Genomic DNA, 18,076 nt, shown 5'->3' with positions numbered 1-18,076 from the left:
CCTGAAGCCAACATGAGGATGGGAGTCAGCTCCAGGGGCCAGGGACAGTTCTGCTGGAGAGTCTTCTTCCTTTTGCCTCTTGTTTCTAGAGCAGGGATTAAATGCACTCTCATCCCCTGGATACCCCTCCTGGGCAGGGGTTAGAGCGGGGAGCTAGGGTCAAAGCCTAGTGGCAAGTGACACTTACCAACCATAGAACATTCTTGACTGAAATTGCAGGTTGAAATCTGGGTGTCTTTGGGAGTGAGGGTGAAAGGAGGGAGAAGAAGCTGAAGGGCTCTGCATTGGGGACCTGGGATTGGGTAGGAGAAGAGGCAGTGGCATCAGTGATGTCAGTAAAAGTCCTTTAAGTTTGTGTCACAGAACACATTTCCTAAGTTTCACACCTCTCAGGGGTAGCATCAGGGGAGCTGCCCCAACGTTTCTGAGCTGCCTAATACCAGACTGGGTGGCCAGCAGGCCTAGCGTTGTGATCTACATCATCCTAGGGCAAGATACGGCAGGCCACCTGGAACTGGCCAGAAGCTAAAGCAGCAGCCGGAGAAAGGTGGAGGGGACTGAGACGTACGAAGCCTCCAAAACTCTGTCCGCTTCTGGGATTAGATGGGGGCGGGGCTAGAAGGTGCGCCTCCCAGCCCTCACCTTGGAGGTTGCCTACGTTTGGGAACCTCGGATGGGTTCGCCAAGCCTGGTGGGGTGCGGGAGCGCGAGGCGCCTCCCCTCCCGGATGCCGGCACGAGAGCCTCTGTCACCCCACGCCGCGCAGCCAGCTGCCGCGGGCAGAGCAGGCCCGCCCAGGTGCGCAGGGGTTGGGCCGGAGCCCGGAAGGTGCGCCGCTCCGCCCCCGGCCAGACTCCTGGGTTCCCCATCTCCTGACTCCCCCCACCCCCCGCGTGAAAGTGAAAGTGTCGGGGCCCGCGGAGGTCAGCGACTGGGGGGCGGGGCCGGTGCGGAACCTGGGAACTGGCGCCGGGCGCTGCAGGGGCCATGGATGGGCTCGGCCGCCGCCTGCGAGCCAGCCTGAGACTGAAGCGCGGCCGTGGGGGTTAGTGCTGACCGGGGCGCGCCGGGCCAGGGGCGCGGGGACCGAGGCGCGCGAGAGCCCGAGGCTGCCGCCTGGGGGCGGGTGCCGGGGAGGGTGGCGCGGAGGCACGGCTGCCGGAGCAGGTTTGCTAGGGAGTCGGGAGGACTGAGCTGGGCTGGGGGTCAGGTGAGCTGGAGAGAGGGCATAGGTGGAAAGGAGGAAAGGGTCAAGAGGGGCCGGGGACGGAGGTCCGCGGAGTGGGCAGACCTGCGGGGGTGTCGGGGAGGCGGCTGGTCCAAGGAAACCGTTGTGGGGCCCCCAGAGCCACGTGTCCTGCCATCCAGGAAGCTGTGGTGCAACCGCAGGGTGCCCCAAGTGCCCGGGTTGCTGTGCCTCCTGGAAGGCACCAGCTCAGCCCCGATTCGGCTCCACCGTGGGGCTCCACTCTGCTGTGTCCTTTGCCCGGCTTTTGGGAGCCAGGCTGTCCCTGTCTATCTGACAGCCACTGGCGGCTCCCTGATCACGGGCTGGCACCAGCAGCGAATGCCCTGCAGGAAGGTCTGGGTGAGTCGAGGCCGGCAGCTCCCACCTCACTTCTCCAGGCTCATCAGGGAACTGGGACCACGTCCCCGCTTCTGGGGTGGTGGGGTTGATTTGAAGTCCGTAGTAGTTTCTCCCTTCTCAGCGGGAGCCCTGCACTTTGGGAGGCAGTCAGGACCTCACACACCTATTCATTCATTCAGCAGACTTGTTGCTGCACACCAGCAGCGTCCCATGCACAAAGAGCCCCAACATGCTCTGTCCAGAGGCTCCTGTCTTCTGAGAACATGAGTCATGCCCAGGCAACCCACCCCTTCTGACACTGGTGAGCCAAAAGGCTGCTCTAAGCCCCTGGTGAGGGCCACCCCAGGGGGTGAGGCGGTGACCTCTGAGTGTGTTCTGCCTTTATTTCGTTCCACATCCTTGTTGTTCCTCATGAACACACGGTTTCCTGTCAACACACCTGGAGGAAGAGCTGAGCAGATCGAGGCCTGGCCCTGTGCAGAACGGTGGTGGGGGGAGCTGGACGGGGGAGACCCGGGAGAGCTAGCTGGTATTTTGTCTTCTCTTTCTTCTCCTCTTGTTTTCCTGGGAAGTCCGCGGAGGGCAAGGGGCTGTTCCCTGCAGGCCAGAGGACATTCCAGTGGTTCCAATTCACCAGTGCCTGGACATGGGGCTGGTGATGGTACCAGGAAGAGCTTCCTGGACCTTGGGGACCTGGAGCTGAGAGGACAATACTAGATGTCCTGAGATACAGCACCTGCCAGGCTTGGAGAAGGTGGTTTCTCCATCCTTCACGTTCCTGGCCCTCAGGGGTTGTATATTAGGAGGGGGTGTGTGTGTAAGTCATGCTGGTGCAAAGGAGTAGTGTAGAGGTTGTCATGGGCTGAAAGAGAGCGGAGGGGGAAGGATTCCCAAAGTCTTCTCTGCTGTATTCTTTTTTTTTTTTTTTTTGAAGTTTTTTTTTTTAATTAATTATTTTGCATTATGTGACAGTTTCACAGGCTCTATCAGCTCTAACTTCGGACCAGAAATGGTCTCCTCAAGAAACTATTCAACCCATCTGGACAATACGTAGCTGGACTCTATGCTTGGTATATGTTTGCAAGGGGGATTCTCTGCTGTATTCTACAGGGCTGTGGCACTGCAGTTAGGTGGCTGTGGGAGGGGCCTCCTGGTGGAGGAACCAGTGTAACCTGACCCCTGATTTCCCTAGAAAGGGTGGGTCCCTCCTTGATTAAATTTGGGGATAATTGCTTCTTGCTAGGGCGCAGGGATTAAAAGTGACGCCTTCTGTGAAACATGTGTCTGATGGAATTTAGTTTTCTCTGACGCTTTTCTGTTGATCACCCCTTTTGGAAGTAGGGGAGAAAGCCATCTTTTTCTGGATTACTAGAAGCCTCTGCTCACAAGTTCCTTTTTATTTGTCAAGGTTTTTTGAGCTTTGGTGTTCTGTTGACTCTTCTGATAAGGTGGGAGGAAATGGGCTCAAAATGCTGCCCGAAGGATTTAGGAAAAGGCATGATTTCCTGAGACTCTCAAAGATCAGCAAGAAGATGCTGGTTCTCAAAGTGCACTGTGACCCTGTGGAATGCGGGATGTGGAGTGTGCCCAGACAACAAAAGGGTGCACACGAACGTCCATAACCTGCCTGTCATCAGTGAAGCTAGAAAAATTTTTAAAAATATTTATTTATTTTTATTGGAAAGGCAGATATACAGAGAGGAGGAGAGACAGAGAGGAAGATCTTCCATCTGTTGATTCACTCCCCAAGCGGCCACAATGGCCAGAGCTGCGCCGATCCGAAGCCAGGAGCCTGGAGCCTCTTCCAGGTCTCCCACAACCGGTACAGGGTCCCAAGGCTCTGGGCCATCCTCAACTGCTTTCCCAGGCCACAGGCAGGGAGCTGGATGTGAAGCAGGGCTACTAGGATTAGAACCAGTGCCCATATGGGATCCAAGTGTGTGTAAGGCGAGGACTTTAGCTGCTAGGCTACTGCACTAGGCCCAAAGCTCGTAAATTTTAAGCAGCCCTTTAATTACACTGTGCCTCAGTCTCCCCAGAGAGGAGATGAGGACTGTTCAAGTCTGTACAGGCTGTGAATAAGATGTGGCTGACAGCTTTGAGGGTTCCAGCTCATGCTTCTTACCCACTACAACTTTCCCAGCATCCTTATTTACTGTGCTTGGACTTGTCCAGGAGTCATGACTGGACCACTGGGTCCTGGTTTTTATTAGTCTGGTAAAAGCCAGGTCTAAAACTCCTTTTAAAAAATTTATTCTTAATTTATTTGAAAAGGGGAAAGAGAGAGGAATAGATCCAGAGAAACAGAGATCCCTTGTGTACTGGTTCACTTCCCAGATGGGCGAGGCTGAAGCCAGGCATCTGGAACTCAATCCAGGTCTCCCTCATGGGAAGCAAGGCCGCATGCACTGGGCTCATCCCCTCTGCCTCTCATGGTGCACATTAGCAGAAAGCCAGGATTGGAAGTAAAGCCAGGATTCATACCCAGCAACCTCCATGCCCGATGCCCACCCTGCATCTAGCAGTCTTAGGAGAAAAGTAGCCTTTCCCCTACTCGAGGACCTCCCTGTCATCCACAGGGTGGACAGCTCTTGGCAGGCGTGGCAGGCAGATGCTGGCACCAAACCCTTTTACCCCCTTTGTCTTCTTTGAGACAACTCCGTGCTAAGAGGCCTCTCCTCTGATCCACGCAGACTTTTCGTTCAGGGTGTCTGTGAGAATCCCAGGTGATTTGCTGCTATTCTCTCCTCCCCATCTCCAGATACAGAAGTAAGCTAGCAGCTCTGCGTATAGCATTGAGCAGCCCGATGCTTTCCAACAAGTGGCCCTCATGCTGCTGCCACCCCAGGTCAGTCTGAATCAGAGCTTCCTCTTTCGGGAAGAGAAAATCTGCTGGAGCCCCTGATCAGGGCTCCTTGGCCTTACCCTGGACCGTTGCCTGGGTGAGCAGTTCCCTGTAACAGGTACTGCGGAAAGAGCAGGAATGCTCAGCCTCACTATCAGGAGACCCTCAGGCGTGGGAGGCAGGGTGCAGAGGAAGGGTTGGGGGTAGCAGAGGCAGTGAATTCTGGGATTCCCTCTCCCGCTAGAATTGCTCCTTTTACAGAATTAGCAGGCCAACTTATCTTAATCCAGGGAGGACAGTGGCATTCGTTGTTTAGTCCTGTGCTCTTGGTTGGGGTCCGGAAGTCCTGGAAATCCTAGAGTGCAGCAGATGGCCGTGCAGGGATGGTTGGCTGTTGTTGACCAGGTTGAGAAGTGGAAGGTCAGCAATCCAAGTTATGAGGCTATCAGATGTCCGTCTCGAGAGCAGCGAGGATCCAGTAGCCACAGCCTGATGCTATCAGACATTCTTCTTCGTTGTCCTGAGGTTGTAAACCAACTCACTGCATGCTTGCTGCTTGCTGGCACGTTCAACGCCCTGAGCCCAAAAGCAGCTGGGCTCTCTCTGGAGGTGTTTGCTCATGACCTTTTCTGTTACCACACCCTGGGGCTCCTGGGAGGAGCTGAGACCTCAGCAGCAGTGCCAGGATGCTGCCTCTGTCAGTGCCTGCTTCTGACTGCCTCCTGGGTCCCGTCACATCCTCCTAGCTCCCCCCGCCCCCCCAAGAGTGCAGAGGATGGAAACTGCCCTCCCTGCCTCCGCCTCCGATAGAGGACTGCTAGAGGCTCCTGTGGCAGGGGACTGACGCGGCAGCTCCTGGCTCGCTGGGGCTCTCTGTAGGCAGCCTGTGCTGGGAGCAGGGGTGTACTCCATGCCCCGAAGGCCTGGGAAGATGGAAGGACGAGTGGTAGGCCAGGCACTCAGGGTCTTCCGAAACCGGCTGCTTCACCGCCGAGCAGGTCAGGACTGGACTGCCCACTTCCTTCTGGGCGGAGGGTGGCCCTTTCACATGGGGCTGCTGCTTCCTTAAAATGCTCCTTTCCCCCTGCCCTCGTGTCTCCACCTCCTGTGGTCCCCCATGTGACGGGCCAGAGGTTTTCCTGGTGCTGTGTGGAGCTGACCAGGCACCTCCGTGGCGTTGTTGGGCTCAAGGCCATATGCCCCAGGGGCCTGTTCTGACTGTGGGGTCCTGGGTTTTTCTCTCTGCCATACAGTTCCAGGAGTGCCCTGGGACACCCCCGGAGCAGGCTGAGTGTGGTGGCCCCCGGCCCAGGGCCTGCTGTGGCCCCTGCAGTACATTTCCTTGGCTTTGCACCAGTGTTTTCTGCCCTCTTCCCTCCCAGCTCCGCAGGGTTTCAGGTCTCCCAGGGCAGGTGTGGAAACTGCCCGCTTGGCTCTGGTCCCAATTCGTGACCGCTGGTGCAGTCCAGGCTGGTGTGGTGGCTTGGAGGCATGGAGGCTTGCCCAGATTCTCAGATTCTGCTCTGCGGCTGGGTGCAGCAGCGAGTGAGTGGGTCCTGCTCTTTTGGTTTCAGGATCTTCCCAGGACAATCAGAATGAAGCTGTAAAGGAGCCAGAAAGGACCCAGGAACACCCTCTGCCCAATTTTGCTGGAGGGCAACACTTCTTTGAATACCTTCTTGTGGTTTCCCTGAAAAAGAAGATTTTAGGGGATGATTATGAGCCCACCATCACCTACCAGTTTCCCAAGGTACGGCCTGGAGGGAGGAGTGTTTACATGGAAGCTGCCTTAGGCTCCGGTCTCCTGCTCCCTGTCTTGCCAGGGCTTGATTCGAGAGCTGCTCTGAGCTCTGAGCTCACTGCTCTCCATTTCCTTCTTAGCCAGATAACAGAAAACTGTTATCACTTGCAGAATTAAGCTTTGCCCTAAGCTCCTCAGCAGAGGAATAAGGCTAGAGCTGCTGCTTTTTGTGGATCCCCCACCCAAGTTCTTCTAAGTTCTGTGACCCTTCTCTGTAGAGAAACATATCTTCTGCTGGACCTCCTGGAAGGATCACCTCGCTAGGCTGTGCAGAAAGAGTGGTGGACAAGTGCCTGGCTGGTGGGCAAACACTGTGCTCTGTCACAGCACAAGCATTGGGCTGCTTCTTGGGTGACTATGTCCTGGTTGAAGGGGCCCATTTAGCCCCTGTGTTAACAGGTGCAGCAGCTGAGCTGGCTGCTTCTCATCTGTGATGTGGGATCTCACTTATGTCATCCTCCCACTTGGCTGTGCCATCTCAGGACCTTTCTGTCTTCAGGATGGCCCCTTGACACTCTTCCTGAAATATATACATCTTCAAGATAGTGAAAGCCAACCCAGTTTGTGTTGATAGGACCCAGGAGAGCACATCTTAACTTCAGGGCCATCCAGGCAGTCTCCAGGATGTAGACCATGCAGGATAACAGGCTACAGCAAGTTTGGGTGCCCAGAGCAGTGGGAAGGCTTGTCCTCAAATGGCTGTAGTGATCCAAAGAAGCCTCTTAGCCCCCAAGTCCCCTCCTCCAACATCGTTCTTCTCCTTTTCCTTACAGCGGGAGAACCTGCTGCGGGGCCAGCAGGAGGAGGAGGAGCGGCTGCTCAAAGCCATCCCATTGTTCTGCTTCCCAGATGGGAATGAGTGGGCACCGCTCACTGAGTATTCCAGGTAATGCTCAGCCCTGGGCTAGGAGTATCTTATAGAGGGCAGAGGGACAGGGTGAGTCATGGGGCTCCTGTGGTCCCCCTCACCTGTGGTGTATAATAATATATTCCCAAGGATGTTTCCCTGCAAACATCCTGCCTAGGATCACTTAAGGCCAAGGATCTTGGCTATGTTTGGTCACTGTGCAAAGATGGGTGACATTTGGTCACCTGTCCTCGGCACAGTAAGCACTCTCTTTGTCTCTGCTGCTGGCAGCACTGGGGCTTTGCAGGAGGTCTTGGCCTCGAGAGGAAGACTGTATAGCAAAAGTCCTTACTGCTGAAGCCCTGGAAATTGGCTGAGATTGCATTTTGAGTTGATTGAGCATGGATGAGAAATGCCTTCTCAGAGCCTTTGAGAGAGTATAAATACGGAACCTCTATCAAAACATGGTTTGGAGAACTAAATGAGATGAGGCACTTAGGACTCGACACCCAGGAACACTTAGTAGGCATGTTATTACCACCATGATTGGTCAGCAGCCCATGGTTGACCTTGACACTGACTGCCCATCTGCTCTTTCTTAGGGAGACCTTTTCCTTCGTCCTGACCAATGTGGATGGGAGCAGGAAGATCGGCTACTGCAGGCGCCTCCTGGTCTGTACAGCTCAGAACTAACCCCTCCTCAGCTCCACAGCTGGGCTTGCTCAAGCCTCTGCTGCAGAAGCATAGGCTCCCTGGGAGTGGTGGTTAGAGAGAGAGAGAGAGAGCCCAACCCAGCACCTGCTGCTATGTTAGTGCCCCACCCCTGCAAACCCGCGAAAATGATGACATAATGCCCCTCCTCACTCATCCGGGGACCTTTGCTGTCCATGCTGTAGTCTGAGCTCTCCTCCTGGCCTTTGCTCTCCGAAATTCCCCTGTCTTTGGGAAGGGATTCAGCTGATTCCTGTCCTTGCCTTCTTTGTCCAGGCCTGTTGGCTGCAGAGCGGAGCCTAGGATTTGGGCAGTGAGGTTTAGTTCTTGTGTCTCAGGAGGAGCCTCTAAGCCGCGTTCCAGTGCCGCCTTTCCCTAGCCATTTCTTCATCTCCACGATGCACTTGCTTCCTGTGTCTGCTGAGCCCCAGCTTGTGCTGGTCCTGAAGGGGGCAGTATTTGCCTGGGGGCCTGCTGGACCCCTGAAGGATCTTTTGACCTTGGTGGCTGTTCTGACCTCCTTGCTTCATGACCCATGGCACAACCAGGCCCTGCTCCATGTACCCCCTGCCTTCGTTCTCCCTTCTGCCCAGCCCTCTGCCTTGTGCCCCATCAGCCCCAGATTGCAGAAGTCCCTGAGGAGGCTGCAGCATTGAAGGTGCTTCTCTGTCCCTCTGTAGCCCGCTGGCCCTGGCCCTCGCCTCCCCCGGGTGTACTGTATCATCAGCTGCATCGGTTGCTTCGGCTTGTTCTCCAAGGTAGGAGTGGTATGGGATTCCCTGGGGCCTGTTGGGCAGGTTCGGCTTCCAGGTGCTGCCCATCTGCCAGTCCTGCCTGTGCAAGCTGAACCCTGAGTCGTAACCACCCCCTCAGCCTGGGTGCACCCCCTCAGCTTGGGTGGGCATCAGGACACACCTGGGAAAACCCCCGGCAGAAGTGCCTGGGCTCGACTGACTTGATTTTAGTTTAGAGAAAAGTGAAGGCCACTGCAGGGGGAGCTGCTGTTCTCACTGGTCAGGTTAGGAAGCAGTTGGAGCAGCCAAGGGAAACAGCCTTGGGAAACGTCTGCCCCGAGTTTCTACGTTCTTCTGTCACGTGGATATGATGATCTGCAGAGCATGGCCCCTGCACTTTTATCTCCAGACTTGTAATGGTATCAAATAAGGTGATGATGTAGGAGAGGCAGAGCACTGAACAAATAGCAGGAATTTTTTTGAAGCTCAGTTGAGTGTTGATGCACCTGTGCCAGGATCAGAGCGTGTTCTACCTTCAACTGGACCCTGGGAGGAGGAGGGGGGGAAATGCTGTGGCTTTGCGTGGACTCAGTGTTCACCTCTGAGAAGGGGAGGCAGCTTCTGATGTGGGAAGCCTCCAGTACAAGCTGGAGAGCAGAGAGATTTCGGTGTGTGGGCTCCCGCTCTGAGCAGTCCAAATGAGTGTGGTGCTGTTGTGGGTAATGCCTTAGCCCTTGGAGGACTTCCTAGCGGGCGGTGTTGTGTTGTTAGGAGAAAATAGGCATCTGGTGTGATGAAGAAGGTGAAGGCAAAGGAAGGAGGCAGGTGCTGTGCAGGCAGTAAATAGCAGGTTGTTTAGCTCAAGAGCAGATTCTGTCAAGGAGGGAGCAGGAGAACCAGCAGGTGGAGGCACCACGTGAGACCCTCGTGGTGCTTGGCACATGTGAGCTCTCTGCCCTCTGCCCAGTTGCATCCTCTAAGCTGTGGCCCTCCGGTGGGGGCTCTCCTTCCCTGCAGATCCTGGATGAAGTGGAGAAGAGGCATCAGATCTCCATGGCTGTCATCTACCCATTCATGCAGGGCCTCCGCGAGGCAGCCTTCCCTGCTCCTGGGAGGACTGTCACACTCAAGAGCTTCATCCCTGACTCAGGCACTGAGGTGGGTTAGCCCAACAGGTCCAAGCCACCAGACTTCCCTGGCATCTTTCACCTCCATTCAAGTACAAAGAAACTCAGCCAGATGGAGACTGGCACTTAGAGTTCTTGGCAGACCTAAAAAGCAAATGCAAACTTGGGGGTTCTTCTAACCTAATGCCCACAGCTCTAAGTTATTGTGAAAGCCCTCAGACTTTTTAATTGGTAATCCACAAGCCTTGGAAGTGGAGATTTCTGATGCTAGAAAGGACTTTGGCCCCAGCCCCTAAACAGCCCCTTGTCCTCACACCCCATCCTGTGGTCCTTGTCTGTCCTATTCCTCTACCTTACAGCTTCTGTTGTTTACTTATCCCCTCTGCCCTGAGTCCCACCCATTCCTTCTGAGGATGTGATTGTTTCAAGGCACTGAACAGACTGAGATAGCAAAAGCCACATTCATTGTTCTAGAATTACAGTTCCGGTCCCTGGGTTGGGGGATGGGTGCCCCTCTGCACCTTGGCTTCCCCATGGGAAAAATAAGGTGGGAGGCTTAAGTTTCCCATTTACTTGAAAAATAAGTCCTCAGTGCTTACAGTGTGCTGAGTTATTCTCTGGACACACAGTGTTGAACAGTTTGGCCCCTGACTTCGTGAAGCTGAAATTCCAGTGGGGAAGACAGACATTAAGTGAGCAAACTCAGCAATCTATGCATCATGAGAAATGGCATAATTGAGATGGAAATTGCACAGCCACAGCGAAGTGCAAGGTGGCCAGGGAGGAGCTCTGAGACCTGAAGGTGGGGGAGGAATGCAGGCAAGTGAGGCACCTGGGTGCAGCCTCACCCAGGAAGGCAGGCGGCAGGAAGACTGTGGGTTTGGAAGGCCAAAATGTTGATGTGATGCCCTGTGGGGCTAGAGAGTGGGCAGAGCTAATGCTGACCCCATGGTTGTCCTCAGAGTGGAGTAAAGCAATATAATGTGGGTTTTTAGCATGGAAGGAGAGGAGAGACAGCATCAGCTCTCTCTGATGGGGAGCTTGGAGTAGAGGCCCAGTACTCAGGTCTGTGTGATTTTGTGACGACTTTCTCCTTCACTCTTGTTTCCCCACAGTTCATCTCTCTGACACGGCCCCTGGACTCTCATCTAGAACATGTGGATTTCAGTTCTCTGTTGGACTGTCTCCGTTATGAGCAGATTCTGCAGATCTTTGCCTCTGCAGTGCTAGAGAGAAAAATCATCTTCCTGGCAGAAGGTCTCAGGTGAGTTCAGCCAGAGTGACTGCTCTGGGCGGGATGGAATCCCTGGGCTTAAGGGCACAGCCTGGGGTTCTCCAGAGGAAGTCGGGCAGTAGAACCCTATGTGCACCCTCCCACTCCCAGGTCTTGGGGCTACACTTGAAGTCTAGAGAAGCAGCTGGTGCAGTCCCCCTGTCCCACTCTCCAAATGGGATTGTTGCTTGGTCCTGAAGGAGGTCCCTGACTTAGCTCTGAGAGGAGCAGGAAGTATTCCTGGGACAGCCCAGGTGGGACTGGCCAGGGTAGATGCAGAGATGATCCTGCCCTTGCAAAATGGAGGGATGGAAGGAGGGTGGAGAACAGGATAGGAAGGTCTTGATGGTATGGAGGTTAAGCCCATTTATTTACCCACTCAACAAACATTTATGATGTGCCTGCTGTCCACCAGTTGTATGGCATTGGGAAGACACAAGAAAGACATGATCCTTGACCTTGGGGGCTGCAGAATTTTCTGGTGATTGAAAGCACAAGGTCATGGGCAGGAGCAGGATGAGGATCAAATCTGCCCACCTTTAGTTATGAGGTTCCCTTGAGTTAGTTTATTAACTTCTTGAGGTCATGATCTCTGTAAAATGGAAATGATTATACCTTATGAGGATCTTCATAAGGTTAAGGAGAGAATTAAAATAAATCATACACACTAGGTATTTGATATCCTGCTAGGCACATGCTAGTAAGTGCTGGATATTCTTTTTATCAAGTTCACAGTTGAATGTATCCTGCCTGTAGTTGAAACAGAGTGTTTTCAAGTCTAAGAAACATGGAGAGACAAGTGATAGAGTAGAGAAGAACAAAACAAAAATGAATACAAAATAGTAGGTGATTGACCTGTCACTACCTATCTGGGGATGTAGAGAGGACTAATGGCATTGGACTAATAACTCTGGTTCTAGCTTTTCTGGGGAAAAGGATATTAGGGACTGAAATGAGAGAAATTGGCAGGGTCAGGTGGATGTCATGGGTGCCAGAGGAGAGGGAAGCTTGGGCAAGGAATGAGTTCTGCTTGTAGAAAAGTCTAACAACATCCGAAATTGGTGATAACCGAGAAGGAACTAGTTTCAAGCTACTGCTCCTGGCAGGCGTGGCATGATCTTTTACTTAGGAAAGCTCTCTCCCTGTATGAAAAGGAGATGTTTCTGTGGCAGCTGCGGCTGGAGTTCTGACTTCTCTGCACACACAGGTCAGCATTTAGGAAGCAAAAGGGGCAGAGTGTACAACCTGGCATGCTCGGTCTGCAGACCCCTGAAGCCCAGGCAGGAAGGGGACTCCCAGAGATCTTGTGCCCCACTGGGACTCTCGGAGTGCCCTTCCTTGTAACTCAGAAAGTACAAGCTTTCACAGGTTTCCACATGTGTGTTTTTATTGGCCTTGGCTTTGGGGCAGTTTGGCTGGCAGGTTGAGGATCCTTGGAAGTTAACAGGGTGGCACAGGTCACAGGGTGCGGAGGGAGGTTGAGTTGTGACTTGGGCAGCAAAGACACGAGCAATGCTTTGTTGAAAAGGCTGGAGGGGCCACCTCTGTGGGACTTTCCGGGTAGGGATTCCTGGGCAGGGGTTCCTGGAACCCAGGGATTTCCCAGGCTAACTCAAGCACCAACCTGGTAACTTTCAACTGGCTCAAGCGGCCAGAGGGCGCTGTGTGAGGTCGAGGCTGGGCATGAGGGTGGTCAGGTACAGAGAGGAGAAAAAGTCTTCCCCCCAAGTTCTCCCCCTCATGTGTCCATATTTGCCTCCTTACTACACCGCAAGTTCCTGAAAAGCGGAACCAATGTCTTCCTCTTCCCAACACCCACGTCCTGAGTTCCACTGTGAAACACTGCAGAGTAGTTTCTTCCCTCCCTTCTTCGGAGCTGCTCCTATTTCCTGCCAGTAATGGGCTGGGAAGACAGAGGGAAAAGGCAGATCAAACAGAGACCCCGCCTTTGGTGGAGCCTTGGCCTCTTCTGATCTCTGCTCCTCCTCCCAGACAAGTGGTTACAAGCTCTATGAGCAGTGGGGCTCCCAGACTTGCCTCTTTCACTGAGCCAGTCAGCACTTTTGGCAGCTCCCCCGGGGCAGTGGGCTGTGAGGCAGGTTTGGGATGGAGGTGCCCCGGGCCCCTCTGAGAGTCACTTTTTCATGTTCTGTCCTAGCACCCTGTCTCAATGCATCCACGCTACTGCAGCCCTGCTCTACCCCTTCAGCTGGGCACATACCTACATCCCTGTTGTTCCGGAGAGCCTCCTGGCAACTGTCTGCTGCCCTACCCCCTTCATGGTTGGAGTGCAAATGCGCTTTCTGCAGGAGGTTATGGACAGCCCCATGGAAGAGGTATGATGCCAGAAGACAAGGGCAGGACGGCAGAACTTGGATCTCTGCTGTGCTGCTAACAGCCCTGAGATTGGGAACCAGTGGCATTCCCTTGTTGAGCCAAGCTTTCTGACTTGTAATGTGGGGATGAGTGCTCAACTCCTAGGGATTCTGGGGGAAACAATCTTCCTGAGTGCCCAGCACATAGTTGATGCTCAAGAACCTGTGTTCTTTCCTCTGCAGTGATTTCCTGTTGGGCTGAAAAGCAGTGACACAAAGCTTATGTTTAGGGGTCGTCAGACTATTGTATGCTAGCTAGCGACAGTCATCTCTGAGATGCCCTGTCTCTCTGGATGGATGGTCCCAGCTGGTCTGTATAACATACACCCCACTAGAACTCATTCAGATTGCTTGGAAGTGAGCTCAGACAGCCCTGAGACTGTGCAGCAAGAACCATGTTTCTCAGTAACCCAGCACTCAGTTGGCTCTTGAGGATATAGGGCCACATTCCTTCTGATGTTTGCTAGCTTCTTACTTCTGGGCAATATCCCAGACCCAGAGGGCTCAGGAGTGAAAATGGGAATCAGTAACATGAGTTTATTGCTAATGCTGGAAAAATAACTCCAAACACATGCTCTGTTTTGATTGTCAGTAGGAACTTGTAAAGGATAGTGAGTTATGACATTGGAAACCAGAGAGATCCCTGGGAACATCTGTCCTGGCTAACCGTTGATTCAGGCTATGCCAAGATAGTGGAGAGGCGGAGTGTGGAGGAAGCTACTACCGAGGTGTATAGCCAGCACTGCAGGGAGGTTTCCCCACTTTGCTTAAGACAATTAAGGTCCAGAGAACTCAACTGACTTAGGTGAGGCCACAGAGGGAGCAGTGGAACCTGGCACAGGAATCATCAAAGCCCTCCCTTATGGGAAGTACTGCTGGGAGATAGAGAGGCAGGCTGTGTGTTTCCCTTCATTGCTTCCCTGGCTGCCCCACCCCTCCTCGAGCTGCTGAGTACATATGCCCTTTGAACCACCCTGAGCCTCGTGACTAACTGGGACAGAGTATTAGCTCTGTGTTTAGCAATAAAACTTACCATGTCCCAACCCCACAAGTTAGGAAACTTCCTGACTCTGCAACTCCTGCTTCTGGGGAGCTTCAGCCCTCCCAGCAATGACCAAGCAGGAAGACAACCGAGGCTGGAAGGACCCTGGCTCCTGCCCTCCAACATGTGGCCTGTTTTATCTGTCATCAGCAGCTGTGAAATGGGCAGGGAAGGAGGAGGAGGAGTGAGGGCCATGTAAGCAGGGTTTGTGTGTGGGGGGGATCCCCTGACTTCCCCTATAGACAATAATATGCTTCATCTCTGGAAAGATTTCCGGGAACAATCCAATTAAAAAAAAACTTTTGACACACTCTTTCCTCCCAACCTCTGTCCCCCTGCCCTGGTCAATGAACAGCTTTCTCTGCATGCAAGTTTCTGAGCCTATGGTATAAGTGGTTTCAGGCCTGGACTAGTTCAACTTTTCTCTCTTGCGATGCATAATTACAATACACGTCTGCTTTTTGGCATACTTTTTATGTGCTGGGAAGGGAGCAAGGAGGGATTGTTCACACTCAAGAGTAAATGGAAAAGACAAAGCCAACACAGGCCCCTAAATAACTGGCCCAGGATCCAGGTAATTAGTGCAGCCTGGTACGAGCATGTTGTGTTTAAAGGGGAAGAGCCAATGGTCACTCTTTAGAAATGTAGGTCAGGGTTTAAGTTTCTGACTTTTCAGAAGAGCTCAAAAGTCTACATTTTATGTGAATTCAGGTTAAATACTGGAAATTAGTTATTCAGAACTACTCTTTAGGATCAAAGAAATGGAACTGCTGGTTGTAATCAGCCAGCACAATGTCCATTTGTAATGGGCTGGAGACCCCTAGGTTGACAGTGTTGGGCTGGGACTCAGGTGTCACAAGATCCAGCCACACGCTTGTCTCACTTTCAGCCTAGACACATGAACTCCTTCCTCACTTCCTTTTGGTTTCTTTTCCTCTTTGCTCCGGATTCATTTATTTCCCTTTGTTCCTTGAACCTGGGCCTGTCTCCTTCCCTCCTAAGGCTACTGCTGAAGGCCCAAAGGTCTGAGAGAATTGTAGCTGGAACTCCCAGCAATTGTACATAAAGCTATTGCAAGCATTAAAAGATCAAAACACTCCACTTCTGTCCTGAAACAGACCAGAGCAAAGGGAGTTGGAGCACAGTTGTAGAGAGGAAACTGCAAACCCAAGACAGAGCAGTGCCATCCTGGAAATTGGGGCTTCTATTTGTTAGCAGTAGGACTTCTGGGTATTTAGTTACTTTAGTCCTGTTTCCTTATCTGCAACACAGAGATTGTATTTAGGATTGTGGTGAGGATTAGATATGAATTACAGTATGCGAAGTGCTTATGTATGCTACGTATTAAAATGTTGCAATTGTAAAAGAAAGCACTACGAGCAATGTTTTATTAGGGGAGTCACTGACTATGATTTTTCCATGTTGCGTTTTCTTTCTTAGCTCTTTTTACTACCCCCTTTAAAGACAGACACTCACAGGCAACTTTCCACAGGAAGGGAACTATTTCCAGAGCTGAATGGTGGGATGAGAATGCCAGCAGACGGGCCCTGAGGATTGAAGATGCAGATGTTTTCACTGCCTGGGCTGAAAGAGTAGCTTCTGGCAGAAATGGAAATGAAAAGAGCTCCTGAGGTTTATCCTAAAGGGCAAGAGATAACACCATTCTATTTATTTCAGGTCCTGTTGGTGAATCTCCATGAAGGAACCTTCTTATTGTCTGTAAGTGGCTGGGTTCAGAGCCCTCTGCAGGTCTACTGCTCACCCAACAACTCATTTCACCCAAGTTCCACTTAATTCCAACAAATAGCAGTACTTTTGCTGTATGAGAATCTGTACTAACAAGACGTTCCTTCTCTCAGAGAGTCCAGAAAAATACCCACAGGTCCCTAGTACAAGGCAATCAGTGGCATTTTGCCTTTCAGGCGTACATCAAGCACTACAGGGAATATGGGGATCTTTTGCTAATGTCTGGAATCAGGCCAGCATGAAGACAGAGCTTCTACTATGTCCTGATTATTTGGGGGTGGGGTAGGAATGCAGCATTCTTGTCTTCCTTACCCCATCCTGCCAGTCCCCTTCACCCCACGCCTCCTCCCTGACTGCTCAACTCTGGGTTGACTTGGTGTTCTAGGTTGGCGATGAAAAAGACATCCTGCCGCCAAAGCTCCAGGATGACATCCTGGACTCCCTCGGTCAAGGGAGCAACGAGTTTAAGAGTAAGTGCTAGCTAGCCCCTCTTGGCTTGAGGGACCATGCGATTTGTACTCTTCTTCAGCAATGGCACAGAACATAGACCTGATCTCTCCTTTACTTGCCATCAGCAGCTACAATCCCTACCCAACCATTTTGCCCAGGAGCTTTCCACCTGCAGCAAAAGCCACCCTGACATAGCCTTTATGTGTCCCCTGCAGCTGCGGAACAAATCAACGAGCATGTTTCAGGCCCTTTTGTTCAGTTTTTTGTCAAGACTGTAGGCCACTATGCTTCCTACATCAAGCGGGAAGCCAATGGGCAAGGGCACTTCCAAGAACGGCCCTTCTGTAAGGCTCTGACCTCCAAGACCAACCGTCGATTTGTGAAGAAGTTCGTGAAGACACAGCTGTTCTCCCTTTTCATTCAGGAGGCTGAGAAGAGCAAGACTCCTCCTGCAGGTACACAGGAACAGCCCCCAAGCAATCCAATACCAGAGTGTCACCTGTAAGATGGATAAGGTGGAGAATACAGTATTTCTCTAGAGGCCCACAGAATGGCTATAGTTCTCTTAGGATTGGAAGGAGTTAACCTGAAACCCAAGGAGATGCCTCAAGGCTGCACATTTTTCTTTTTTTAAGTTATTAACTAAGACAGGGCTCTCTGTTAGGTTAGAACAAATTCCTGCTGAGTGGTTGTGTCCTAACCCTCATTCCCCCTGCCCCTGCCCCATCCACCTTTTGGGACAAATTGAATACTTAGACCTTTATAGGTTTGTGAAGGGAGGGGGATCCCAGCCCAGTGTCTGGGGTACAAAAACAGGTATCGCTGGATGCAAACTCCTGAGCTTGTTTTACTTTACCTGAGCAGATTAGATATCTCCCATGCTTGTTTCTGAACCCACAGGCTACTTCCAACAGAAAATACTTGAATATGAAGAACAGAAGAAACAGAAGAAATCAAGGGAAAAGACTGTGAAGTAAGAGATGTGCTCAGTGAGCAACTAGACCTACAGGCCAGTCCTGGACTTGGGCCTCTGCCAGTGTGGTAGATCAGTGAAGCTCCCAGGCCTTGGAATCCACAGCCTCCCCCGAGTCCTGGGGACCAGGGTTTGCTTCAAGCTGGTGTCTGAGTCTGGGATCTCCAGTATCACCGTTCTGAACTTTGGAGGGTTCTGAGCCCAAGCTCACAGGACTGGGCTACACGCTGCATGTCTGGCAGCAGTGATACAGGACAGGTAACGATAGCACAGGTGTTACAGGCACTTAACTAGAAGTTGCTGTAAACACCCTTTCCTGGAAACCAATATTAAAAAACCAGCAACGCAGTTGTGGCCCAAAGGCTCAGCTCCTCCACAAACTTAAAAGGATGTCCATGGAAACGTGAGGATGAGAATAAAGATGAAAATCTTATTGTTTGTGTGTATCTTTGGCTACCACTGGAGGAAAAGAATGAACAGAATCAGGAGCACGAGACGTGTATGTACGAATACACTGGATTAGAATTAGACTGCCAGGTCATGGTGGCCCACAGCCCTCGGCTG

General features: G+C 52.3%; 1 protein-coding gene across 4 annotated transcripts; it reads left to right on the top strand.

The window, feature by feature from the left end:
• Window positions 1-869: 869 nt before the first annotated feature.
• On the top strand, window positions 870-17,945 carry DENND2D (DENN domain containing 2D). Of its 4 annotated transcripts, none has more exons than XM_004581933.3 (12): window positions 870-1,045; window positions 6,008-6,183; window positions 7,008-7,120; window positions 7,684-7,753; window positions 8,473-8,550; window positions 9,544-9,684; window positions 10,769-10,917; window positions 13,085-13,262; window positions 16,021-16,062; window positions 16,475-16,559; window positions 16,755-16,994; window positions 17,440-17,945. In XM_004581933.3, exons 1-12 carry the CDS (start codon window positions 988-990, stop codon window positions 17,514-17,516), a joined length of 1,407 nt encoding a protein of 468 aa, XP_004581990.2. In that variant the 5' UTR covers window positions 870-987; the 3' UTR covers window positions 17,517-17,945. The 4 variants fall into 4 exon arrangements, with proteins under 4 accessions (XP_004581990.2, XP_058516019.1, XP_058516018.1 ...); XM_058660035.1 differs by lacking the exon at window positions 870-1,045 and adding an exon at window positions 1,461-1,588; XM_004581932.3 differs by lacking the exon at window positions 870-1,045 and adding an exon at window positions 4,652-5,431.
• Window positions 17,946-18,076: the final 131 nt, after the last annotated feature.

The sequence above is a fragment of the Ochotona princeps genome, chromosome 2, assembly GCF_030435755.1.
Source record: "Ochotona princeps isolate mOchPri1 chromosome 2, mOchPri1.hap1, whole genome shotgun sequence".
Taxonomy (NCBI): Eukaryota; Metazoa; Chordata; class Mammalia; order Lagomorpha; family Ochotonidae; genus Ochotona; species Ochotona princeps.
This window is presented reverse-complemented; position numbering and strand designations above follow the sequence as displayed.

Bases quoted from the DNA above. Each gene is read 5' to 3' on its own strand.
- DENND2D (XM_004581932.3), top strand. From the start codon at position 5,344: ATGCCCCGAAGGCCTGGGAAGATGGAAGGACGAGTGGTAGGCCAGGCA. The intron at 6,184-7,007 runs GTACGGCCTGGA...TTTTCCTTACAG, and splicing joins TCACCTACCAGTTTCCCAAG to CGGGAGAACCTGCTGCGGGG. The intron at 7,754-8,472 runs GTCTGTACAGCT...GTCCCTCTGTAG, and splicing joins GCTACTGCAGGCGCCTCCTG to CCCGCTGGCCCTGGCCCTCG.